The sequence below is a fragment of the Salvelinus namaycush genome, chromosome 3 (assembly GCF_016432855.1).
Source record: "Salvelinus namaycush isolate Seneca chromosome 3, SaNama_1.0, whole genome shotgun sequence".
NCBI lineage: Eukaryota > Metazoa > Chordata > Actinopteri > Salmoniformes > Salmonidae > Salvelinus > Salvelinus namaycush.
The window spans coordinates 24,950,968-24,978,966 of NC_052309.1; the positions used below are offsets into that span (position 1 = coordinate 24,950,968).

At 43.6% G+C, this 27,999-nt stretch overlaps 1 protein-coding gene and 1 pseudogene across 4 annotated transcripts in view; both read right to left on the reverse strand.

Moving 5' to 3' along the window:
* Positions 1-4,062: 4,062 nt before the first annotated feature.
* LOC120043738 lies at positions 4,063-5,178 on the reverse strand (annotated as a pseudogene).
* A 4,656-nt stretch (positions 5,179-9,834) lies between these two features.
* Positions 9,835-27,999, reverse strand: part of LOC120045113 (platelet-activating factor acetylhydrolase IB subunit alpha2-like) — a 31,723-nt gene continuing 13,558 nt past the window's right edge. For 3 of the 4 annotated variants that reach the window (XM_038990002.1, XM_038990000.1, XM_038990001.1), the window contains 3 exons: positions 27,751-27,867; positions 27,485-27,607; positions 9,835-12,409 (listed from right to left, as the gene is read on the reverse strand). In XM_038990002.1, the coding sequence (XP_038845930.1) occupies positions 12,131-12,409; positions 27,485-27,607; positions 27,751-27,867 (519 nt within the window). In that variant the 3' untranslated portion in view covers positions 9,835-12,130. Of the gene's footprint in view, positions 12,410-24,078; positions 24,189-27,484; positions 27,608-27,750; positions 27,868-27,999 lie in introns of those variants that run through there. The other variant, XM_038990003.1, reaches the window with a different exon arrangement.

Genomic DNA, 27,999 nt, shown 5'->3' on the forward strand with positions numbered 1-27,999 from the left:
TCTTTCATATTATGCATCCCTATATTGATACAGCTAACTAAATAATTGAATACCTTTTTAAAGGCTGACCAAAAGTACATCTGTTAACTGCAATGATAATCTGGCACCATAACTTATTTTTTGTTTTCACATTACTGTTGTGTGTTAACCCATAGGGATATCATGTTTGTTATGTATGCCTTTTTATTTATTGTAAAATATACTTCTCATACCCTTTGACATAATTATAACAACTTTGACATGTTATTTTGTAAGTATGTTATTTCTAACTTCCATGCATTTGGTATGTTCGTTTCTAATTTTCATGATTCTATGTTGAACATTTTATAATTTCTATGGCAAAAAAAATACACTAGTGTTATGTTAATAAGTGCCTTATTAAAAGTCACACTGAAGTATGACTAATTGAACTTAAAACTGCCCAATTTGAATGAGCAGAATGTTGAAATACTTACAGTTGAAGTTGGAAGTTTACATACACCTTAGCCAAATACATTTAAACTCAGTTTTTCACAATTCCTGACATTTAATCCTAGTAAAAATTCCCTGTCTTATGTCAGTTAAGATCACCACTTTATTTTAATGTGAAATGTCAGAATAATAGAGTGATTTATTTCAGCTTTTATTTCTTTCATCACATTCCCAGTGGGTCAGAAGTTTACACTCCAATTAGTATTTGGTAGCATTGCCTTTAAATTGTTTAATTTGGGTCAAATGTTTCGGGTAGCCTTCCCACAATGAGTTAGGGGAATTTTGGCCCATTCCCCCTGACAGAGCTGGTGTAACTGAGTCAGGTCTGTAGGCCTCCTTGCTCACACACACTTTTTCAGTTCTGCCCACAAATTTTCTTTAGAACTGAGGTCAGGGCTTTGTGATGGCAACTCCAATACCTTGACTTTGTTGTCCTTAAGCCGTTTTGCCACAACTTTGGAAGTATGCTTGGGGTCATTGTCCATTTGGAAGACCCATTTACGACCAAGCGTTAACTTCCTGACTGATGTCTTGAGATGTTGCTCCAATATATCCACATAATTTTCCTGCATCATGATGCCATCTATTTTGTGAAGTGCACCAGCCCCTCCTGCAGCAAAGCAACCCCACAACATGATGCTGCCACCCCCGTGCTTCACGGTTGGGATGGTGTTCTTTGTCTACAAGCATCCCCCTTTTTCCTCCAAACATAACGATGGTCATTATGGCCAAACAGTTCTATTTTTGTTTCATCAGACCAGAGGACATTTCTCCAAAAAGTATGATCTTTGTCCCCATATGCAGTTGCAAACCGTAGTCTGGCTTTTTTTATGGCGGTTTTGGAGCAGTGGCTTCTTCCTTGCTGAGCGGCCTTTCAGGTTATGTCGATATAGGACTCGTTTTACTGTGGATATAAATAGTTTTGTACCGGTTTCCTCCAGCATCTTCACATGGTCCTTTGCTGTTGTTCTGGGATTGATTTGCACTTTTCGCACCAAAGTACGTTCATCTCTAGGAGACAGAACGCGTCTCCTTCCTGAGCGGTATGACGGCTGTGTGGTCCCGTTTGGAAGGCGTTTGGAAATTGCTCCCAAGGATGAACCAGACTTGCGGAGGTCTACAATTTTTTTTCTGAGTTCTTGCCTGATTTCTCTTGATTTTCCAATGATGTCAAGCAAAGTGGCAGTGAGTTTGAAGGTAGGCCTTGAAATACATCCACAGGTACACCTCTAATTGACTCAAATGATGTCAATTAGCCTGTCAGAAGCTTCTAAAGCCATGACATCATTTTCTGGAATTTTCCAAGCTGTTTAAAGGCACAGTCAATTTAGTGTATGTAAACTTCTGACCCACTGGAATTGTGATACAGTGAATTATAAGTGAAATCTGTCTGTAAACAATTGTTGGAAAAATGACTTGTGTCATGCACAAAGTAGATGTCCTAACTGACTTGCCAAAACTATAGTTTGTTAACAAGAAATTTGTGGAGTGGTTGAAAAACGAGTTTTAATGACTCCAACCTAAGTGTATGTAAACTTCTGACTTCAACTGTATGGAGAAGTGAGATGGCATTAACTATTTTGACTGTTGTATTAACCTGACAATAAACATGGTTAATTACCATCTGTGATAAAAGAAAACAATCACCGCAGTATTTTGGAGACCTTATGCATTTTACTGACAAGATGTCATCTCTGGAGTAGAGAGCAAGATGTTAGGAACTCAACAAAAAAATAAACATCCTCTCACTGTCAACTGTGTTTATTTTCAGCAAACTTGTGTAAATATTTGTATGAACATAATATTCAACAAGTGAGACATAAACTGAACAAGTTCCACAGACATGTGACAAACAGAAATTGAATAATGTGTCCCTGAACAAAGGGTTGTGTCAAAATCAAAAGTAACCCGTCAGTATCTGATGTGGCCACCAGCTGCATTAAGCACTGCAGTGCATCTCCTCATGGACTGCACCAGATTTGCCAGATCTTGCTGTGAGATGTTACCCCACTCTTCCACCAAGGCACCTGCAAGTTCCTGGACATTTCTGGGGGGAATGGCCCTAGCCCTCACATTCTGATCCAACAGGTCCCAGATGTGCTCAATGGGATTGAGATCCGGGCTCTTCGCTGGCCATGGCAGAACACTGACATTCCTGTCTTGCAGGAAATCACACACAGAACGAGCAGTATGGCTGGTGGCATTGTCATGCTGGAGGGTCATGTCAGGATGAGCCTGCAGGAAGGGTACCACATGAGGGAGGAGGATGTCTTCCCTGTAAAGCACAGTGTTGAGATTGCCTGCAATGACAACAAGCTCAGTCCGATGATACTGTGACACACCGCACCAGACCATCACGGACCCCCCACCTCCAAATCGATCCCGCTCCAGAGTACAGGCCTCGGTGTAACGCTCATTCCTTCTACGATAAACACGAATCAGACCATAACCCCCGGACAAAAAAAAAAGGTGCTTTTTGCCAGTCCTGTCTGATCCAGCGACAGTGGGTTTGTACCCATAGGCAATGTTGTTGCCAGTGATGCCTGGTGAGGACCTGCCTTACAACAGGCCTACAAGCCCTCAGTCCAGCCTCTCTCAGCCTATTGAGGACAGTCTGAGCACTGATGGATGAATTGTGCGTTCCTGGTGTAACTCAGGCAGTTGTTGTTGCCGTCCTGTACCTGTCCCGCAGGTGTGATGTTCAAATGTACCGATCCTGTGCAGGTGTTGTTACACGTGGTCTGCCACTTCGAGGACGATCAGCTGTCCGTCCTGTCTCCCTGTAGCGCTGTCTTAGGCGTCTCACAGTATGGACATTGCAATTTATTGCCCTGGCCACATCTGCAGTCCTCGTGCCTCCTTGCAGCATGCCTAAAGCACATTCACACAGATGAGCAAGGACCCTGGGCATCTTTCTTTTGGTGTTTTTCAGTCAGTAGGAAGGCCTCTTTTTAGTGTCCTAAGTTTTCATAATTGTGACCTTAATTGCCTACCGTCTGTAAGCTGTTAGTGTCTTAATGACCATTCCACAGGTGCATGTTCATTAATTGTTTATGGTTCATTGAACAAGCATGGGAAACACTGTTTAAACCCTTTACAATGGAGATCTGTGAAGTTATTTGGATTTTTACGAATGATCTTTGAAAGACAGGGTCCTGAAAAAGAGACGTTTCTTCTTTTGATGAGTTTATATGAGGTGTAATCATTACTCCAAACAGTTGCAAAGCTAGCATTTCTATTGGACAGGTTCAGCAAACAGGGAAGGACCTACCTGAATCTGTCCAATAGAAATGCTAGTTTTCATTTGGAGTAATGATTACACCCCAGGCACACCAAGTTTCTTTCACCAAGCAATAGCAAGCATGAAACTGAGACAGGCCACGTTCATGTGGATGGAATCACACAGTGAAGGTGGCCACTACGTGGAGACATTCACCAGTTAGTGTATCTGTGCAAGTGTCAGCCGTTCTTGTTGTAATGTGCTGTTGCGAGGAGGCTGCCAGTTAGTGTGTTACATAGTTGAGGGGAGGTGGAGTCCTAAATGACCAGGGTCACAGGTTCTTATGCCTTTATGGCCGTGAAGACGGTATCTTAGAAGTCCATGACCCTGCTCTTCAGGACCTCTAAGTAGGGCTCCAGCTTGCTTTGGAGGTCAGGAGGTCAGGGGTGTATGTGGACATCTTCACCTCACAGATGGACTTCACAAGCTGCTCCTTGTACTCATCAGCGTAGGGGCGTCAGCTCCTCCATTCGCTCGGTCAGCTTGGTGCGGACATCCTCAACCATGGGGATCAGCTTGGACTTGGTCTCCTCAACCTTGGAGCGCATCTCATCAACCAGGGTCTGTAGCTTGGCCCTCAAGGTGTCCATATCCTCGCGGCGCTTGAAGACGTACTCCTGGAAGACGGGCTCCAGCTTCTCGCGGTACTCCTTAATGTGCTTCTGGAGGACCTGCTGCAGCTTCTTGCGCTTGGGCTCTAGCTGGGTGTGGAGGTCCTCGACATCAGCCATCACCATCTGATGCACCTGCTTGGTGGTATCAAGGAACTGGGTGCTGAAGGCATTGCCATAGGGGGCCAGGGTCTGGGAAGCAGTCTGGGCATACTCATGCAGCTTGTCGAAGCTCTTGGACAGCTTCATCCTGGGGGTACAGAGAGGTGGAGGGTAAAATGAGGGAGAGACCAGAGCAATCCATTGCTATTATGGAAAGAAGGATGAGGGGTTGTAGGGAAGAAAACATGAAGACAGAATAATCTGATAGAAGTTAACTATGAGTGGAGATATTTTTGTCTCTTACTTGTACTCGGTATATTCGGTTCTTTCCAGGTTGTCCAGGGGTCTTCACATGAGTGACGTACACCATGGCAGCAGCCTTGATGTGCTCCATCTGGGAGGGGGAATTGTTCTGCAGGGCCCTGGCCTGGGAGCCTGGTGGGGGAACAACCGCATGAGACCTAGGCTAGCTATAGAGTTCAGGCCTCTACACAAAACAATGTACTATGTCATATAACATTAGAGCTAATACTGACCTACTGCCAAGAAGAGAGTCAGTGCAAGAGCGACAAACTTTATGGTGAGGGACTGAGAGAGGAGATGAGAGAGAAAGGGAGAGGGGGATGGGTCAGATAAAAATATTGAGAAGCAAGCAACTTAACATTCAATGTTTCACACAACCAAAAACATTTGAATCTAACACCAAACATTCATACTCAAACTTTAGAGTACAAAATGCCACTGTTCAACACAATAATAACCTTTAAATTACTTTTGATGAATATGATCCATATTTCAAATGGCAAACATTTAATTCTTACATTTCTTTCCAAGAACCTAATTTCAATAATTAATATCTGCTGTCTTTCAGCAACTTTACGCTTGGTCATTCAATTCCTCCAATTTCCAATGTTGGCTATATCCTATGCTTTCTTTATAAACCCCATACCTCCCTTCGAGAGTCTCAGTGAGGCTGGCTGTCTGTTACCTGGGGGTGGTGGTGCTCTTTAAGTGAGGCTGATGCACAGCACCAGGCAGCTTTTATAGGTCTCTGAGCAGGTGTGTGTGTGCTGTCTCAGACATGGACCTCCACCCCTTACAACTCAACTGGAGGAGCAAGTTCAAGGGTCAGAAACAAAGATATATTTTTTTACAAAGTACAGTTAGATGAGCAAACAGACAAATATACCTACATGTACAGTACCAGTCAAAAGATTGGACACACCTCCTTATTCAAGGGTTTTTCTTTATTTTTACTATTTTCTACATTGTAGAATAATAGTGAAGACATAAACTATGAAATAACACATATGGAATCATGTAGTAACCAAAAAATATATATTTTAGATTCTTCAAAGTAGCCACCCTTTGCCTTGTTGACAGCTTTGCACACTCTTGGAATTCTCTCCACCTGGAATGGTTTTCCAACAGTCTTGAAGGAGTTCCCATATATGCTGAAAACTTGTTGGCTGCTTTTCCTTCATTCTGCGGTCCAACTCATCTCAATTGGGTTGAGGTCGGGGGATTGTGGATAATACATTTTCACAAAGTCTGCTGCCTCAGTTTGAATGATGGCAATTTGAAAATACTCCAGAATGTTATGAAAAGTGATCAGATGAATTGCAATTAATTGCAAAGTCCCTCTTTGCCATGCAAATGAACTGAATCCCCCCAAAATACATTTCCACTGCATTTCAGCCATGCCACAAAAGGACCAGCTGACATGTCAGTGATTCTCTCGTTAACACAGGTATGAGTGTTGACGAGGACAAGGCTGGAGATCACTCTGTCATGGTGATTGAGTTCGAATAACAGACTGGAAGCTTCAAAAGGAGGGTGGTGCTTGGAATCATTGTTCTTCCTCTGTCAGCCATGGTTACCTACAAGGAAACACGTGCCGTCATCATTGCTTTGCACAAAAAGGGCTTCACAGGCAAGGATATTGCTGCCAGTAAGATTGCACCTAAATCAACCATTTATCGGATCATCAAGAACTTCAAGGAGAGCGGTTCAATTGTTGTGAAGAAGGCTTCAGGGCGCCCAAGAAAGTCCAGCAAGCGCCAGGACCATCTCCTAAAGTTGATCTGGGGCACCACCAGTACAGAGCTTGCTCAAGAATGGCAGCAGGCAGTTGTGAGTGCATCTGCACGCACAGTGAGGCAAAGACTTTTGGAGGATGGCCTGGTGTCAAGAAGGGCAGCAAAGAAGCCACTTCTCTCCAGGATAAACATCAGTGACAGACAGTGACAGACAGTGATATTCTGCAAAAGGTACAGGGATTGGACTGCTGAGGACTGGGGTAAAGTCATTTTCTCTGACGAATCCCCTTTCCGATTGTTTGGGGCATCCGGAAAAAAGCTTGTCCGGAGAAGACAAGGTGAGCGCTACCATCAGTCCTGTGTCATGCCAACAGTAAAGCATCCTGAGACCATTCATGTGTGGGGTTGCTTCTCAGCCAAGTGAGTGGGCTCACTCACAATTTTGCCAAAGAACACAGCCATGAATAAAGAATGGTACCAACACATCCTCTGAGAGCAACTTCTCGCAACCATCCAGGAACAGTTTGGTGACGAACAATGCCTTTTCCAGCATGATGAAGCACCTTGCCATAAGGCAAAAGTGATAACTAAGTGGCTCTGGGAACAAAACATCGATATTTTGGGTCCATGGCCAGGAAACTCCCCAGACCTTAATCCCATTGAGAATTTTGGTCAATCCTCAAGAGGCGGGTGGACAAACAAAAACCCACAAATTCTGACAAACTCCAAGCATTGATTATGCAAGAATGGGCTGCCATCAGTCAGGATGTGGCCCAGAAGTTAATTGACAGCATGCCAAGGCGGATTGCAGAGGTCTTGAAAAAGAAGGGTCAACACTGCAAATATTGACTCTTTGCATCAACTTCATGTAATTGCCAATAAAAGCCTTTGACACATATGAAATTCTTGTAATTATACTTCAGTATTCCATAGTAATATCTGACAAAAATATCTAAAGACACTGAGGCAGCAGACTTTTGTAAAATTAATATTTGTGTAATTCTCAAAACTTTTGGCCACAACTGTATAGCTGCAGAATGCTGTGGTAGCCATGATGGTTAAGTGTGCCTTGAATTCTAAATAAATCACTGACAGTGTCACCAACAAAGCACTCCCACACCATCACACCTCCTCCTCCATGCTTCACGGTGAGGACTAGATCATCCGTTCACCTACTCCGTGTCTCACAAAGACACAGCGGCTGGAACCAAAAATCTAATTTTGGACTCATCAGACCAAAGGACAGATTTCCACTGGTCTAATGTCCATTGCTCGCATTTCTTGGCCAAAGCAAGTCTCTTCTTCTTATTGGTGTTCTTTTAGTAGTTGTTTCTTTGCAGCAATTTGACCATGAACCCGTTGGTCATTCTGACAGAGCTCCAGAGATCCTCTGTGGAGATGGGAGAACCTTCCAGAAGGATAACCATCTCTGCAGCACTCCACCAGTCAGGCCTTTAAGGAAGTGGCCAGACGGAAGCTACTCCTCAGTAAAATGCCCATGACAGCCCGCTTGGAGTTTGACAAAAGGCACCTAAAGGACTCTCAGACCACGAGAAACAAGATTCTCTGGTCTGATGAAACCAAGATTGAACTCTTTGGCCTGAATGCCAAGCGTCACATCTGGAGGAAACCTGGCACCATCCCTACGGTGAAGCATGGTGGTGGCAGCATCATGCTGTGGGGAAGTTTTTCAGCGGCAGGGACTGGGAGACTAGTCAGGATCAAGGGAAAGACGAACGGAGCAAAGTACAGAGAGATCCTTGATGAAAACCTGCTCCAGAGCGCTCAGGCCCTCAGACTGGGGCGAAGGTTAATGAGAAGGGTGTGCTTGAAAGGATGCACATAACTCTGCAATACTGGGTTGTATTGGGGAGAGTCTCAGTCTTAATTCATTTTCCACACACAGTCGGTGCCTGTATTTAGTTTTCATGCTAGGGAGGAATCGAGAATCCACTCTCACATAGGTACATGGTTGCAAAGGGCATCAGTGTCTTAACAGCACGATTTGCCAAGGCAGGATACTCTGAGCGCAGCCCTATCCAGAAATCTGGCAGTTGCTTCTGATTAAATTACATTTTCACAGAACCGCTTGTTACAATTTCAATTAGGTATTCTTGTTCAGATATCGATCGGTAAGTGGACTGGAGGCAGGGCATGAAAGGGATAACGAATCCAGTTGTTAGTGTCGTCCGTTTCGGGAAAGTACATGTAATTGCGCACCCAGCTCACTCAGGTGCTTTGCTATATCACATTTGACATTATCTGTAAGTTTGAGTTCAATGATGGAAAGACTTGTGTGTTGTCCTCGTTATTGCAGACAGTGTCCTGCACATTGAATATAGTTGCAGAGTCCCTGTAATCCTAGATTCAGATCATTCAGGCAGTCACCCAGATAGGCCAGTCGTGTGAGAAACTCGTCATCATGCAAGCAGTCAGACAAGTGATAATTAAATGCAACCTTTATTTAACCAGCAAGTCAACTTTATGCCCGTCTCTCAAGTTATGAGATAGTACTTTTGCACATATAACACGCTGTGGCTGAGGAAAGGCACTACTCCCAATATAAGTCAACCCCAAATCAATGTAGTTCTCATCATATTTGCGCCTTTCCGATTGTCAAACGTCCCTGTCGTTCGGGGCTTTCCCTGGTAAGGGGGCAGTAGCTCTTCGGTTGCATTAGATTCACAACTGTCAGTGTCCATGCTCACTGGGCTAGCAACAAATGTAGAATTACTGATGCTAGCATTGGATGTGCTCGTGGAAGCAGAACTTGTGTCGTCGACAGGTGCAGGTGTAGTACTGCTGGTCGTAGCAGTACTACCAGTAGAGCTGATGTGTCTCTATGGACGCGGCCTTACTTTTTTTCAAACCATTTATCGATTTTGTTAGCAAACGGAATGAGCTGCAGCTACGTTTGGCTACATACGGACGGTTTGTGGAATTCCCGAGAGAGTAACGGTTAATGTGATTGGATGTTAATTATTTGACTAGGCTACCTGTATTTGACATTGTGTCACTAGACGGTTTAATTTCATTTTTGGCAGTGAAACGAGGCTACTCAGGTGAGAAAAAATGAAAAATCACCCAAAATGTATAGCCCTGTTGGAAAATCTAAATTAACTGTTTGAATGTGAATAACATTTTAATTTGGCGTACCCCAGTTTGGGAATAGCCGCTCTAGAGGTTAAATGGGACTCCCGCAAGTTAGTAATGCAGTGACTGAATCGCAGATAGGCTAGCTAATCACAAACCTTGATGATAAAACAACTTTTCTTCACACTTACACCTTAAAATCAAGTGAAATGAAGCAACACCACAAATTATGTACATTCATGGTCCTTTATTGGAACACTTAAGCATGTGAGAATAAGCCAAATATAGAGCAGTTTGCACCAAATACAGATACTCGCTAACGTTAATTATCTTACAAACACTACCACATCCGCAATACAAGGCCATCTATCCAAGCTTCACATATATGTATTATATACAAATGGGTCACTTCTAAACAGTCATACAACCAACCATAAGTGACACATACTGTACACACTTCTCACCCAAGCCAGTGTTGAAGGTTCACACACACACACACACACACGCGCAGGCAGGCACAAGAAGAATACGTGTAGAGCTTAAAGGACAATTTAGCTTTTTACAACCAAATTATATTAAAAAAAAATGTATATGGCATGTCCAGACACTTGGTGATTTCACTTGTTTTTGAGAAACTTACCCCAACCAGCGATTCACTTCCTTATCCTCGATGTGCAGTACGGGGGCTCCAAAAAAAACATGAACAAAGGCTCCAAAAACACCAAAATACATCCTTTTAGAAACAGAAAAGCTCTCAGTATAGTGATGCAGGTCTTTAGATGTTGTACACATGAAACAGACAACTCGAGTGATATCTCTCCGCCCATTCTAGCAGCAGGCTACATAGGAAATGAAACAGCTGGATAGGGGCTTGACGGCTTGAGTAGCACAAAATGAAATATAAAGTTGCGCATAAAGTTCAAAAGACCTGCATCACTATACTGAGAGCGTTTCCATTTATAAAAGGACGTATTTGGGTGTTTTTGGAGCATTTGTTCAGAGCCCCAGTAATGCAGGACGAGGAAATGATGGCTGGGGTAAGTTTCTCAAAAACAAGTGAAATCGCAAAAGAAAAAAAAGTGTTTGAACCCTTCTATAAATTTGCCATCTACATCAAAACAGAGATTTGGTTGTAAAAAAAAAAGAGCTACATTTCCTTAAAGACAGTAGCTAGTAACATGAGAGCAAGAGGACCTCAGAAACCACTTCAGTTCAACTGCACCAGGAAGAGACAAAACAGGGTTGTGACCTGTGGTTGGGTTTTAGTGTAGTAGTAGACTATAAAATCTATGTAATTCTATGTCAGAAGCTTTATCATGATGCTACTGTTTAAGACGTCCTGCGACACTGTCATATGTTATGAGGCAGGTGGTAGTGTGGACAGGGATGGGTCGGAGTTCTGTATGCTACACACAACGAGACAAAATAGGGACAGAAATTAAGAGTAGGCGAGAGACAGAGTAAGCAGGTATTGGAGTCTGTAGGAGAGTGTAGTTTCCTATGTGTAAGAAAGGGAGAGAAAGCCGATGTGTGTGTGTGTGTGTGTGTGGCAGGTATGGGAGGATAGCTGGACTTCACTGTTCACTGTTTCAAGGCACAGAGTGAGGGAGGGAGGAGAGAAGATTACACTTGGTACTCGGATGGCGGTTTAAAGCTTTTAAAGGGCTGTTGGTTTAGACTGTGGCATATGGAGCCAACTCAAACAGATTTCTGAGAGGGAATATATAGGAGTGTTTATTACTGTGCTGTTAAGCTGTGCCCAAGTAGGAAGCTAATTTACATTTCAATTGGCAAAGCTGACATTTTAGAGTCTACTACAGTGTCTGTGTCTCTCTTCTCTCAGAGTCTATGCATGTTTGCCATTAGCCTCTTTATACAGCTTGTGCAGGTGTCCGATCTCTCTCTATCCTCTGTTGCTGCTATAGCGTGTACGATGTCTCTGGAAGTATTGTTGTCTCGCTCTCTTTCACTTCTCCACACCGTCAACTCTGTCTCCCTGCACACATGCACATGAACCCATGCACTCCCCCTCCTCTCCTGCACTTCCAGTTCCACTCATATGTGTGCCCATTCTCTCTGCTTGGCCCAGCAAGTGACATCTTGATCTGACCCCATCTCAATAGACAGGAGCATGCCTCACCCCTGACTACCCCCCCCCCCGTTCCCTGTAGAGGTAGAAGTTGCCAGAGATCTTGCACCTAACAACAGACCTAAGACCAAATCAGATCTAGGATATATCTAGGACCAGATCAGATCTAGCAACAGATCAGATCTAGGACAGATCTAGGACCAGATCCTGGATTAGTGGTTTTAGGCAAATTCCAGCTACTCCCCAGCAGAGTGAATGAGTGAGGCATGCCCCTGGCTGTGTGGGTGTGTGGCCCCTGGGCCATGGCCCTCAGAGCAGCGAGGCCCTCAGAGCAGCGAGGCCCTCAGAGCAGCGAGGCCCTCAGAGCAGCGAGGCCCTCAGAGCAGCGAGGCCCTCAGAGCAGCGAGGCCCTCAGAGCAGCGAGGCCCTCAGAGCAGCGAGGCCCTCAGAGCAGCGAGGCCCTCTTCTCCTCAGGCGTCTCCTCCAGTATCTGCCGCAGCAGGTCAATGAGGGGCTTGGCGATGGCCCGGTAGCCCGCCGCTGTCAGGTGCAGGAAGTCAAACATGTCCCTGGTGGAGATGGTCCCGTCAGAGTGCACGAAGCCCGCCCCCACATCCAGGAACTGGGTCTGGCCCAGCCGTGGCAGCCAGGAACGCAGGAAGCTGTTCACCGCCACGTTCTTCTCCCGCAGCGGGTTGGGCCACTCGCCCCGTGCCAACAGACCCTGAAACGGACAGACAGGAGAGGTTAGTTATTACTGGGAGCTAAGGACACATCTGTAAATGCATGCATCCTCATATACATGATCATATCAGACCTGGGTTCAAATACATGTATTTGAGTAACTGGTATTTTTTTTTAAACAAAAAAAATAATTCTCTGTATGAGTATTTTTAAATATACAGCCCCAAAAAAATACTTTTACTTGAGAAATTGTATTTGAATTCCATCATTCTGAAGTTGTATTAGGATATTGCATTTTTATTTAATATTTTTGAATTTGTAATGCACAAATTGAATCATTGAATTAATTAATTTAACTTTTTCATTATTTGAAACTGAATTGAATGAATATTGCTCCCAATCGTTGCTGGATCGAATCCCCGAGCTGACAAGGTAAAAATCTGTCGTGCTGCCCCTGAACAAGGCAGTGTTCAGGGGCACTGTTCCCCGTTAGGCCGTCATTGTAAATAAGAATTTGTTCTTAACTGACTTGCCTAGTTAAATAAAGGTTCAATAAAAATGTTATTGTCGATGAGCATATTCCCTTAAACACTGGAGCTAGACAAAGTTATACATTCATAATAGAGATGCTGTCTGGGCCAAAACTAGCTTTACAGACTCAAGCCCAGATTGGCAATCATTTAGGAGATTGAGAAATCTGTGTAAAACTAGTTAGAAAAGCAAAATCTGATTATTTTGTTAACGCACTGATTGTGCAGGGAATCTGGCCAAGAACTGGAAAAGCATTCATCTCTGTAGCTCTTCTTCTCTTCCCCATCAAATTCATCTCTCAAATCAAATCAAATTTTATGTCACATGCGCCAAATACAACAGGTAGACCTTACATGTTAAATGCTTACTAACAAACCCTTAACCAACAATGCAGTTAAGACAATATTTACTAACTAAACTAAAAGTTTTTAAAAAGTTGCACAATAAAATAACAATAATGAGGCTATATATACAGGTAGTACTGGTACCGAGTCAATGTGCAGGGGTACAGGTTAGTCGAGGTAATTGAGGTAATATGTACATGTACAGTACCAGTCAAAAGTTTGGACACCTACTCATTCAAGGGTTTTTCTTTATTTTGACTGTTTTCTACATTGTAGAATAATAGTGAAGACATCAAAACTATGAAATAACACATAGGGAATCATGTAGTAACCAAACAATTGTTAAATCAAAATGCATTTTATATTCTTGATGACAGCTTTGCACACTCTTGGCATTCTCTCAACCAACTTCACCTGGAATACTTTTCCAACAGTCTTGAAGGAGTTCCCACATATGCTGACCACTTGTTGGCTGCTTTTCCTTCACTCTGCGGTCCAACTTATCCCAAACCATCTCAATTGGGTTGAGGTCGGGTGACTGTGGAGGCCAGGTCATCTGACCCAGAACTCCATAATTTCCTTCTTGGTCAAATATCCCTTACACAGCCTGGAGGTGTGTTAAAAAACAAATGATAGTGGGACTAAGTGCAAACCAGATGCTTATTGCTGCAGAATGCTGTGGAACCAAAAATCTCAAATTTGGACTCCGGTCTAATGTCCATTGCACGTGTTTCTTGGCACAAGCAAGTCTCCTCTTCTTATTGGTGTCCTTTAGTAGTGGTTTCTTTGCAGCAATTTGACCATGAAGGCCTGATTCACACAGTCTCCTCTGAACATTTGACGTTGAGATGTGTCTGTTACTTGAACTATGTGAAGCATTTATTTGGACTTCAATTTCTGAGGCTGGTAAATCTAATGAACTTATCCTCTGCAGCAGAGGCAACTCTGGGTCTTCTTTTCCTGTGGCGGTCCTCATGAGAGCCAGTTTCCTCATAGCGCTTGATGGTTTCTGCACTTGAAGAAACGTTCAAAGTTCTTGACATTTTCCGGATTGACTGACCTTCATTTCTTAAAAAGTAATGATGGACTGTCATTTCTCTTTGCTTAGTTGAGCTGTTCTTGCCATTATATGGACATGGTCTTTTACCCAACAGGGCTATCATTTGTATACCACAGCTACCTTGTCACAACACAACTGATTGGCTCAAACGCATTAAGAAGGAAAGAAATTCCACAAATGAACTTTTAACAAGGCACACCTGTTAATTGAAATGCATTCCAGGTGACTACCTCATGAAGCTTGTTGAGAGAATGCCATGAGTGTGCAAAGCTGTCATCAAAGCATATGGTGGCTACTTGAAGAATCCCAAATATAAAATATATTTTAAATTGTTTAACACTGTTGTCATTACTACATGATTCCATGTGTTCCATTTTTTAGTTTTGATGTCTTCACTTATTCTACAATGTACAAAACAGTAAAACTAATAAAAACCCTGGATTAACTATCTTCAAAGTAATGACTCGGGACGTCGGGTTTGATATGAAAGCTTCTTTTAGTAATAATTCTTGATCACGTTACATTTAACAACTTTAGATTCTACAGAGCAATGCAAGTAAGATGCTAGCGCAAAGGAGCTAAAAATAATCACCTGTTAATTTCACTTAACTAGCTCTCTCTACTTCCTGTCGCAAGGCATTCTGGAACTTGCAGTCAAAAGCGTAATTCAATACTAACCAATACAATTGCATATGTAAATAACTGTAAAGAAATATCTTTAGATACAGCTCAATGAATTAACTTAAACATTAACTCTGTAACACATTAAAGTTACAACATCCTCCCCCCCCCGATGAACAACTGTGTTCATCTTGATCTCTAGGCAGTATATCAACTGAATAGGTCTCCTCAACAAAGTCCCTGAAGCAGTACGAACTGAACATGATCTAACTAGGCCATCTCGGCCTGGAAACAGTTCCTCAATCTTTCCTAGTTTCCAGGTTTGTCTGGGTGTGTTATCTTCTCCTATGAGTACAACGTCACCCGCTTTCAGTGGGGTGGGCTGTGGTGTATCACAGCGGTGTGCTGACTTTAGATCCAGCAAGTAGTCTCTTCACCAACTGTTCCAGAAGCTGGTCACAAGTCTCTGCCTGTACTTCCATCTGCGTGTCATGTCCTCCTTGTTTAGCGTTGGGTGCTGAGTGTCAGCTGGAAATGGCTTTGGAGGCAAAGAGGTTAGTCGTTTACCCACCAGGAAGTGTGCTGGGTCAGGGGTTGTGGTTCATCCACTTCATTGTGCACGAAGGTCAGAGGCCTAGAATTTAGAATTGCTTCAACCTCTGTCAGGACTGTGCACATCTCTTCAAAGTTGAGTGAAGCTCTCCCAAGAACCTTTCGCAGGCATGTTTTCACTGACCTGACAAGTCTTTCCCAGAATCCGCCCCACCAGGCTGCTCGCTCGGCGATGAACCTCCAGGTGATGCCCCTTTCTGAGAAGAAAGCCAAGAGTTGGGGCTCTTCGATTGCCTTCCACAGCTCTTTCAAGTCCTGATCAGCTCTCTTGAACGTTTTTGCACTGTCTGAGTAGCTGTACTTGTTGGGCAGAACCCATGGGTGCTGCTCTCTGAATGTGAAGCTGGACTGTTGCAGTCTTCCTCCTACACTGAGTAGTTTGTGTTCGTCCAGGAACGGTTTCAGTTCTCTGATTTTACAGTCATTGTTTAGGCTTTTTCCTGCCTTCAGTATTTTGATCTCCTGTCCAAAACTCTGTTGTTGTGTTACCTTAATCCAGTACTTTTCTGCATCGAACAGTTCGTCAGCAGTCAGTTTACCTTGTATCTTTATGGTTGTACGAGCATTGGCTATGAATCTCTTTATCCAGGCAGTGACTCTGAACACTCTTTTCAGTTTGCTGTACCTTTCAAGCTCCAACACAGGTTCAGTGATTGCTGTGCTGTTTGCTGCGAGTTGTACAGTAACCTGGCAGCTGGACTTGAGTTCTATATTCACCTCTTCCGGAACCTTGTTATCATCAGTCTCTTCGGACTGATTGGGTGATATCAGAATTCTGGGTCCATTCCACCATAGCTCGCTCTGTGTCAAGTTTCGAACAGTTTGTCCTCTTGTAGGGAGGTCAGCTGGATTAGTTTCCCCTTCAATATGTGACCATGACTCTGGATTGGTCAAGGACTGGATCTCCGTCACTCTGTTCGCAACAAACTGTTTCCATTTCTGAGCTGAGCTGCAAATCCAATGCAGCACGATCATCGAGTCTGTCCACATTTGGATCTGTTTTTCTTCCAATTTCAGTGTGGTCATCAAGTTGTTTGCGAGTCTCGCTCCAATCACAGCTCCCATGAGCTCCAGGCGTGGCAGCGTCATTTTCTTGAGTGGGGCTACCCTGGACTTGGATGTGACTAGACTTGTTGTTTCCCTGCCTTGTGATTCACCTTGCAAGTAAGCTACTGCACTGTAAGCTCTTTCACTTGCATCACAGAACACGTGTAGTTTCAGAGTGTGGCTATTCTGTGGCCGCATGTCTGTTCTGTACCACCTTGGTATGGTGAGCTGGTGTAACTGGGGTAGTTCTGAACACCACTGTTGCCATTCTCGTGTCAGATCAGGTGGTAATTCTTCGTCCCAGCTGAGTCCCCTCTCCCACATTTCCTGGAACATGCACTTGATCCTGATGGTGAAGGGGGTCAGGAAACCAAGAGGGTCGAAGATACGTGCAGACGCCTGTAGAACACTTCTCTTTGTGTTTTCCTTTTGCTTTAGAATGCTCAGTAGCGGCCTGAGGTCAAACACAAAGTCATCTGTTTCCGGTCTCCATACTAAACCTAAAACCTTCAGCACTAATCCTTGTGTTTCTAGCGTCAACGGGTGGTCAGTTGTCGTACTCTCCTCCCATTTTGTTTTCAATTCAGGAGAATTGGTCATCCACTTGCAGAGGTCCATGCCTGCAATCGACAGCATTCGCTTTGCAGTTGTTGTCACAAGGTAAGCCTCTTCAACATTGTGTGAACTTGCAATGAAATCATCTACATAGAGTGACTCTCTCAGTATCTCTACAACTTCTGGTTGTTCTGTTTCATATTGTTTCAGGTGCTTCCTGATTGTAGCTGCCAGCAAAAATGGACTTGGGGAAGCTCCAAATACCACTCTTTTCATCCTCAGCACACGCAGCTCCTCTTCATTTTCTCCCCTTGGTGGGCCTGTGAGCCATAGAAATCTCACGGCGTCTCTGTCTCTCTCTGCTAGGGATATCTGCAGGAAAGCTTTCTTGATGTCTGCCATGAATGCGATCTCATGTAGTCTGAACTTTATCAGAACGCTAAGCAGATCCGGATTCAGGTTCGGTCCTGTGAGTAGACAGTCATTGAGGGATGGACAGCCATCTTCATGGGACGAGGCATCAAACACCACTCTCAGTTTTGTTGTCACCTTATCTTCTCGGAGTACTGCATGGTGAGGTAAGTAGTATTTTACGTTGTCTGCACTTGATGCGTTGTCCTTGGGCACGTCCTCTGCCATATCTTGTTGTAAGTAGTCCTCTACTACTTCATTGTATCTGCTGTACAACGTCACATCCTTCTTCAGTCTTTTCTTCAGACCTTCAAACCGTTTCTTGGCGATTCTATAGTTGTCTTGGAGTTCTGGCATTTCTCGTTTCCATGGCAACTCCACGTGGTATCGACCATCTTTGAAGGTGGTTGTTTCCTCGAACCTTTGTAGAGCCTCTGTTTCCTCTGGGTTCTGTGTTCTCGCTTATAATACCCAGAGACTCAAGCTCCCAGAATGCATGCAGTTGTTTGGAGACTAGTGTGTCTTCATCAAGTGGGATGAACATGCAAGTTGCCTCGGCGACACTTGACATGGACACGGGTCCCTGCACCGACCATCCAAAGGTGCTCTCTAAAGCAACTAGCGTCTCCGTCAGTCGCTCCACTCTGCCTGATACTATCTGCCAGTAGTAGTCTGCTCCTATCAGGACAGAGAGTTCAGGATCATTGTCATCTCCTGGAAAGTCTGCGAGCTGCAGTCCCTTTCTATTGAGCTCATGTTGAATCTGTTCACCAGGAACCTTCATCACAGCTGTGCACACATATGGGGTTTCAATTGCCTCTATCTCTATTCTCTGCTGTTTGTCCCAGACATTCTCCAAGATGACTTTCACTGTGTTGCGTTGGGACGTTGCTGGGGCAGAGGAGCCAAACGTGTGAAGAGTGAGTGCCTCTTGTCTGATTACTGGTAGCTTCAAGCCCTTCACAAGGTTTTCATGTATGAAGCTTCTCTGACTGCCTCCATCTAGTAAGCAACGAGCTATCTTCCTGCCCGATGGGCCTTCTACCCATGCCTTTGCCGTTTGTAGCAACACAGTGTTCTGTCCATCTGGTTTAATCTTCACTGAATGGGGAATAACTGAGGAAACAACAGCATCTGCAGAAACAGTAGGGGGTTGCACCTCACTCCTCTTACCGGTACACACAGCAATGTGATGTCTGCTTCCACATGTTGCACATGACACATCTTTGACTTTACAGAATTTTGCTATGTGTCTCTGTCCTAAACATACAAAGCATCTTCCCATTTTCTTTAGTTTCTCTTTGCGTGCAGCAATATTTTGGTCAGGGCAGTTTTCTGATTTGTGGTCTGCACTGTCACAGAATAGACAGTTTTGTTCCTTCTGGCTGGCTGTATGCAGTGCTGCAGCAGAGGGCATGTTGGGTCTTTTTGTTTTCATTTCATTGGAGAAGCATGACTTGTTCCATGGTTTGCTCTCTTTCTGTTGGTTGCATGATCTTGTCATTTGTAGCGCTCTCTCCCTGCTCTGAACCTCCTTCTGTAGGAAACTGACAATCTCAGACACTTTCCATTCATCATCTACTCCCCTCTGACAACTATAGTCAAGAGCTATGTCCTCTGGAATCATCTGCAGTAAGATTGGGCATAGTAGGCTTCCATAGGTTTCTGACACTACACCCAGTGATTCCAGGCTCCTAATCTGAATTTCACATTCATCATATAGCTGCCTCAATGCATTTAGATCAGAGGATTTCTTCACAGGGGTGAGATTCAGCAGCTTTGACATATGAGCACTAATCACAAGATCTTTCCTTCCAAATCTGCTCTTGAGTAGAGCGATTGCATCATCATAGTTACTGTCTGTTAACATCAGTCCTGCTACTGCCTTTGCAGCTGGTCCAGTGAGATATGTTTTCAGATAGGTAAACTTCTCTTTATTACACAGTGAATCATTGTTGTGAATAGCCGTCTCATACTGGCTCCAAAACTCCTGCCACATACTGACATCTCCATAGAATTTCTCAATAATCAACTTTGGTAGCCTTACTGATTGTCTCTGTGATCTGTTTGAGTTAGCGTCACTCACCCGTGCTGCTAGTGGATTGAGATCCTGGTTTTTCTTTATCACTCGTTGTGCACGGCTCTTCAGCATGATAACGCGCTCTTTGTAATCCTCCGTGCATGCAATCGCTGCCTCCAATCCGTCCAATGGGGTTAACTGTTCAATTCCACGATCAAGTTCAAACAAACTGTCCTCCTTAGCTAACAGCAATTCCAACAATGTACTCAAGTGATCGGTATCCGGATTTGACTGGGTTATTTCCACGTCAATCTGATTCAAAATCCGTGTTGTGGCACCTCGAATGGTACCCCGCTTTCGTCTCATTCTTTCGGTTTCATGCCGGCGTTCCTCCTCAGCCATTTCAGCCGCTTCTTCGTCGCAGCTCATATCCCGGGTTTCGGCACCAAGATATAGATTAACTATCTTCAAAGTAATGACTCGGGACGTCGGGTTTGATATGAAAGCTTCTTTTAGTAATAATTCTTGATCACGTTACATTTAACAACTTTAGATTCTACAGAGCAATGCAAGTAAGATGCTAGCGCAAAGGAGCTAAAAATAATCACCTGTTAATTGCACTTAACTAGCGCGTTCACTCTCTACTTCCTGTCGCAAGGCATTCTGGAACTTGCAGTCAAAAGCGTAATTCAATACTAACCAATACAATTGCATATGTAAATAACTGTAAAGAAATATCTTTAGATACAGCTCAATGAATTAACTTAAACATTAACTCTGTAACACATTAAAGTTACAACATTCTACAATGTACAAAACAGTAAAACTAATAAAAACCCTGGAATGAGTTGGTGTGTTGAAACTTTTCATTGATACTGAAGGTTGGGGTAAAGTGACTATGCATAGATAATAAACAGCGAGTAGCAGCAGCATAAAAAAAAAAGTGAGCAGGGGCAGGTCAATGCAAGTAGTCCAGGTAGTCATTTGATTAGCTGTTCAGCAGTCTTATGGCTTGGGGGTAGAAGCTGTTAAGGAGCCTTTTGGACCTAGACTTGGCGCTCCGGTACTGCTTGCCGTGCGGTAGCAGAGAGAACAGTCTATAATTAGGATGGCCTTCCTCTGACACCACCTGGTATTGAGGTCCTGGATGGCAGGAAGCTTGGCCCCAGTGATGTACAGGGCCATACGCACTACCCTCTGTAACGACTTGCGGTCAAATGCCGAGCAGTTGCCATACCAGGCGGTGATGCAACTAGTCGGGAAAGGAAAAGGGGGATACCTAGTCAGTTGTACAACTGAATTCAATCAACTGAAATGTGTCTTCCTCATTTAACCCAACCCCTCTGAATCAGTTGCTCTCGATGGTGCAGCTGTATAACTTTTGGAGGATCTAAAGACCCATGCCAAATCTTTTCAGTCTCCTGAGGGGGAATAGGCGTTGTCGTGCCCTCTTCACGACTGTCTTGGTGTGTTTGAAACATGATAGTTTGTTGGTGATGTGGACACCAAGGAACTTGAAGTTCTCAACCTGCTCCACTACACCCCCGTCGAGGAGAATATGGGCGTGCTCAGCCCTCCTTTTCCTGTAGTCCACGATCATCTCTTTTGTCTTGATGAGGGAGAGGTTGTTGTCCTGGCACCACACCGCTAGGTCTCTGTCCTCCTTCCTATAGGCGGTCTCATCGTTGTCGGTGATCAGGCCTACCACCGTTGCAAACTTAATGATGGTGTTTGAGTCGTGCTTGGCCACGCAGTCGTGGGTGAACAGGGAGTACAGGAGGGGACTAAGCACGCACCCCTGAGGGCCCCTGTGTTGAGGATCAGTGTGGCAGATGTTGTTGCCTACCATTACCACCTGGGGGCAGCTCATAAGGAAGTCCAGGATCCAGTTGCAGAGGGAGGTGTTTAGTCCCAGGGACCTTAGCTTAGTGATGAGCTTTGAGGACACTATGGTGTTGAACGCTGAGCTCTAGTCAATGAACAGCATTCTCACATAGGTGTTCCTTTTATCCAGGTGGGAAAGGGCAGTGTGGAGTGCAATAGAGATTGCGTCATCTGTGGATCTGTTGGGGCGGTATGCAAATTGGAGTGGAGCTAGCACCATTACTGATAAAATTGATGTAATTAATGCATTTAAATCACCATTTTATTTCTGTGGGCTATATTTTTGACTCAGTTTCTAAGCCAACTCACATTAAGTGTAGTCTGCATATTAATGGAGAATTTGTTGATTGATACTGTAAATGTTGATCTGGGGTTTTCTTTCAGACAATTCTCTGTTAAGGAAGTCCTTGATGCCTTGCTAGTATGAGACATTAATACATCTAAAGGGGCAGATCATTTGGAACCTGGTCTGCTAAAATGTGCAGCGACCCTCATTGCTGCCTCAGTCTTCAGGAATTATTTCTAAAGTATGGTAATCTGCGTATGTGTTGCCACTCCATAAGGGTGGTGATAGTAGTCATCTTGACAATTACCGAACAATTTCTAGGCTTCCTTGTCTAGCGAAGATTCTTGAGTCGTTGATAAATGTGCAGTCTTTTGACTGAGAAATGTATTTTAAATGTAAATCAATCAGGGTTTAGACCATGGCATAGCACTATTACAGCCACCACATTAGTTGTGAATGACCTTGTCAATGCATTGAATGCTAAAATGAGTTGTGCTGTTTTGTTTATAGATCTGTCTAAGGCCTATCACACATATTGATCATGGTATTGTGTTGAAGAAACTGTCAAAGTCTCATAAAAGTATCTCAGTTGGGTTACATCTTCACTCCTTGAATGGTTCTGTAATAGAACATGTCCCTGTATACAAATACCTTGGTATTTGGATGGACAATGATCTATAATTTAAGAAGCATACAAATGAGCTTGTTATGAAGTGCAACTGACTACTCTAAAATCCCTTGATTCTGTTAATCATAGCACACTTCGTTTTATTACATCTGACAGTTTTAATACTCATCACTGCATCCTTTAACAAAAATGTGTCTGGACCTCTTTAAAGACACTTCATTACTCTCTTTTTGTTTATAAAGCCCTACTCCACAAGCTTCCAATATACTTAACATCTTGGTTGAAATTTAGAGTTTCAGGTTATAATACAAGGTCAGAATCATAAAACACGGGACGAGATGTTAAAACTGTCCATTGTGCCAATAGATGGTATGCACTCACATGAGATTTGCCGTGATGTTGACAGAGTGGCATGGGAGGTTTATTTCTTAGACTGGGTTAAGATGTCAATTTTGGGACACATCCTCAGTAGTGTGCCTTCGAATCAGTGGGTGTTTCGGCCTTTAATCACTAAACACCCTCAAAGGTGGCCAGCTAAAGGGTGATCAAGCCTTAGCTTGTGTCCCATGCCCAATTAAGATTTCCCACGGGACTATGCAAGGCAGGGGCGTCCTCTTCCCTGAGCCAGCCCTACAGCTGACCGCATACCTCATATGTCCTCCTCAAGTTGGAGGGATCTGAATTGGGTTCTCAGGTGGGGGTGGAGGGTCATGAAGTTATAGCACAGCAAGGGTCCTTCCGTTTGATCCAGAACCACTGGCTGCCTCTTTCAGCTGCTTGAGAAACTGCTCTGACGGTCTGCCGCAGAGCCTGTCCATGGATTCCAAGTTCTTTCAACAACCTGATGGTGGAAGAAGCCACGAATCCTTTGCATCCCACTTCAACTGGCCAGACTTTTGCATTCCAGCCACGCTGAGTTGCGTCTGCTGCCAACTCTGTGTAACGCAGTTTCTTACGCTCGTAGGCCTCTTCAACAGAGTTTTCCCACGGGACTTTGAGCTCTATGATGTACACAGCCTTTCGTGAAGGGGACCAGAGTACCATGTCTGGCCTAAGGTTGGTAGAAGCAATCTCAGGTGGAAAAATGAGTTGCTGGCCAATATCGACAAGCATCTTCCAGTCCCGGGCCGTGGCTAGGTGTCCAGTTTCTGGCTTCGTAGGAGGATGCTTGGGCCTTTTCTGTCCCTCCCGGATGAATGTTGTTGTTTTGACTGGATTGCTTGTTTTTGGAGGTAATGAATTGGTTGCACTCCTCTTGGTCTCAAGTGCTGCAGCCAGGCTCTTGAGGACCTGATTGTGCCTCCAGGTGTAGCGGCCTTGTGAGAGGCTGGTCTTGCAACCTGTCATTATATGCCTGAGAGTCGCTGGAGCTGGGCAGAGGGGGCAGGTCGGGTCCTCGCCATACCATTGATGTAGGTTTTTTGGTGATGGAAGCATATCATAAACAGCTCTTATGATGAAGCTGATGTTGCTTGCCTCCATTTGCCAAAGCTCACTCCAGTTGATCTTTCTCCTCTCCAGGCCTTCCCACCGTGTCCATTGCCCTTGTTTAGCAAGAGAGACAGCCTTTGCACTTCTTGCAGTCTCCTCCTGTCTGCGCACCTCCTCGACCACCAGCTTCCTGCGTTCAGATGTTGTTGCCTTATGGAACGTTGGTTTGTAGTGATGGGTTCTGGTACGTGGAAAATAGGGTTGGTTAACGGTCACAGGGTTGGTTAACGATGATGACTCCCTTGGTAACCACAGAGTTCGGAAGATCTACTTTTTCATATCAGGCACCTCGTGTGGAATAGTCACTTCCTTTGAATGATTTGGTGTCCCTGGATAAATTTAGGAAACTGGTTAAGGATTTAAAAAAAATTAAATGTATTTGATTATAATGGCTAATGTGTATGTATATAATTGTTTGTGTGCTGATGTGACTCTTGTTCCCAGGGCACATTTGTGAATGAGACCTAAGTCTCAATGTGTCTCCCTGGTTAAATGAATACAGGGGTCAAAATCAAATAGCTAAATGATCCTTGGTATGACCATCTTAAAAGAACTCCATATCTTAGCTTAGTAGAAACCCAGCCCCGGGCCCTTAGACTCTAGCGCAGGGATGGGCAACTGGCAGCCCACACCCCTTTGAAGGGACACGGATCAATTCCCCTCCATTTTTTAGATTGCTAAATTAGTTTAGTTGCCAAATATCTAAACTTGTTATCATGGTCAAATTACCAGCAGTGGGACCCCCATTGATTTTGGTTGTTAGTCTCAGTCATATATCATATTAAAAACTGCAAATATCTCTCCACCCTATGGCAAAATGTGTAGAATTGAAAGAAAATAACTGTAAAACATCTAATTTTCCTTTCCGCAACATAGCAAAATAAGTAAAATGGCATTACATTAGTTATACAATTGCTAAATCTTCTCTGCCCCATGGCAAAATGTATAGAATTGCAGCAAACTTGCTTCGAAACTGCAACATTTTTTCTACACCCCATGGCAAAATGTGTACAAATGCACAAAATGTACTCTAAAACGTAAAAATGTTCTCTTCCCTGTCAAGACTGTGTGGGGTATGGATGTGGGTAAGCGGACCCTCGAGTTCGGAATTTTTGGTGGCCCCCATCCCCATCAAACTTGCCCATCCCTGCTCTAGGAGGTTAACATGTGAACATCTGTTCTGTTTAGAGATCCATTTCATAATATGAAAGTGTCCATCACACAACTAGTTTGATTTAAAAAGGTATCTTTAATTTATATATCAAGATCATTTGGGCTATTTACTTCATGTTTCTTTTTTAATAAAATACATAATTTAAAAAACAAATATAATGGTGCCAATTCATATCTTGCAGGAAAATACTTTAATCTCAAGAGAAGACAGCTTAAATGTTAAAAAAGGTTTAATGTTCTCATGATCATATAGGTCTTTGCCTAGACAATATCCAAAACAACTAACACACTGAATTCATACATTTTCAGTAACTGTAAACAAAATAATAATTTTGCTGTTTTTCGAACGGAATCAAGGCAATAGAATGTACCAGAGGCCACCAAAACACAGCTTGTTTGGCAAAAATGTCTTAACCCACACTTTTTTCTACGGTGCATCCGGAAAGTATTCAGACCCCTTGACTTTTCCCACATTTTGTTACGTTACAGTCTTATTCTAAAATGGGTTAAATAAATGTTTTTCCTCATCAATCTACACACAATACCAAATAATGACAAAGTGAAAACAGGTTTGTAGAAATTTTTGAAAATGTATACAAAATTAAAAACAGATACCTTATTTACATAAGTATTCAGACCCTTTGCTATGAGACTCAAAATTGAGCTCAGGTGCATCCAGTTTCCATTGATCATCATTGAGATGTTGCTACAACTTGATTGGAGTCCACCTGTGGTAAATTCAATTGATTGGACATGATTTGCAAAGGCACACACCTGTCTATATAAGGACCCACAGTTGACAATGCATGTCAGAGCAAAAGCCAAGCCATGTCGTTGAAGGAAGTGTCCGTAGAGCTCAGAGACAGGATTGCGTCGAGGCACATATCTGGGGAAGGGTACCAATTTCTGCAGCATTGAAGGTCCCCCGGAACACAGTAGCCTTCGTCATTTTTAAATGGAAGAAGTTTGGAACCACCAAGACTCTTCCTAGAGCTGGTCACCCGGCCAAACTGAACAATCAGGGAAGAAGGACATTGGTCAGGGAGGTGTCCAAAACCTGATGGTCACTGACAGAGCTCCTGAGTTCCTCGGTGGAGATGAGAGAACCTTCCAGAAAGACAACCATCTCTGCAGCACTCCACCAATCAGGCTTCTATGGTAGAGTGGCCAGACAGAAGCCTCTCCTCAGTAAAAGGCATATGACAGCCTGCTTGGAGTTTGCCAAACGGAACCTAAAGGACTGTCAGACAATGAGAAACAAGATTACCTGGTCTGATGAAATCAAGATTGAACTCTTTGGCCTGAATGCCAAGCATGTATGGAGGAAACCTGGCACCATCCCTAAGGTGAAGCATGGTGGTGGCAGCAACATGCTGTGGGGAAGTTTTTCAGTGGCAGGGACTGGGAGACTAGTCAGGATCGAGGGAAAGATGAACGGAGCAAAGTACAGAGAGATCCTTGATGAAGTCCTGAGCGCTCAGGAGCAGGTTCTCAGACTGAGGCGAAGGATCACCTTCCAACAGGACAACGACCCTAAGCACACAGCCAAGACAACGCAGGAGTGGCTTTGAGACAAGTCTCTGAATGTTCTAGAGTGGCCCAGCCACTTGAACCCGATTGAACATCTCTGGAGAGACCTGAAAATAGCTGTGCAGCGATGCTCCCCAACCAACCTGACCGAGCTTGAAAGGATCTGCAGAGAATGGGAGAAACTCACCAAAAACAGGTGTGCCAAGCTTGTAGTGTCATACTCACGGCTGTAAACGCTGACAAAGGTACTTCAACAAAGTACTGAGTTAAAGGGTCTGAATACTTATATAAATGTACCATTTCAGTTTTTTATGTATTTATACATTTGTATCGGGTATTGTGTGTAGATTGATGAGGGAAAAAATACATTAATACATTTTAGAATAAGGCTGTAACGTAACAAAATATGGAAAAAGCCAAGGGGTCTGAATACTTTCCAAATGCACTGTATTTGGCTGGCTACTCCATGTGCATGTGTAAAACACTGTGTTCACTCAATTCAGTTTCAAATCATGAAATCAACGATTCAATTAAAAAATATTACATCCCAATTCAATATCCTAACACAAATTCAAAATTATGGAATTCAAATACAATCTCTGTTGGCAATGAGATCACTCCATATTTTAAAATACTTTCAAAGTGTATTTCCAAATACATTAAAATATTCAACTACTTGTCTTTTAAATAAAATATATCTGAATACTTACTTTGTATGTACAGTATGTGAAAGTAATTGAGATATTTGAAATAGTATCGGAACCCAGGTCTGGCTCATATAGTACAGTATTGACACTGAGGTGATAAAGCAAACCAAATTACCAAAGGGACAATTACACTTTCTGAATCTGAATGCAAACCCTGCATGAGATTGCATAATGGTACACTCCACTGTACACAAATAACAAAAACTTTCACTTACCAGAACAACAACCTTAGTCTTAGGAAGACGAGAGGTGAGCAGTTGTGCAATGGCAAGGATTCCCCCTGCAACTTGCTCTGCCGAATGCTCATGATTGTTGGTTCCTACCCACACCACCGTCACCTGGAGGGGACCAACGAGGTATTGATTAGTTTAATCAGATGTTATAGTTCTGATCTGGATGAAAAGCACTCCAGGACCACAACTGTCCACCTGTGCTGTGCCCTTTCCTCTCTCAGAGCCTGTGCTGGCCCATTGAGTCTCACCTTAGGCCCAATGTTGTCCAGTTCTCCATTCTGCAGCCTCCACAGCACATTACAGGTGGTGTCTCCCCCGATGCCAAAGTTGAGCGCGTGCAGAGGAGAGAAGAGCTCCCGCCAGATCTGTGGAGTGAGTGATGTAGCAGGTTGAGATCCAGGACAAGGATTAGTGTAAAATACCAGTGTCATAGCAAAAGGTAAACAACTAACACATGCACAGAGGTCCACACATACACAGTATTATAACTGATATAA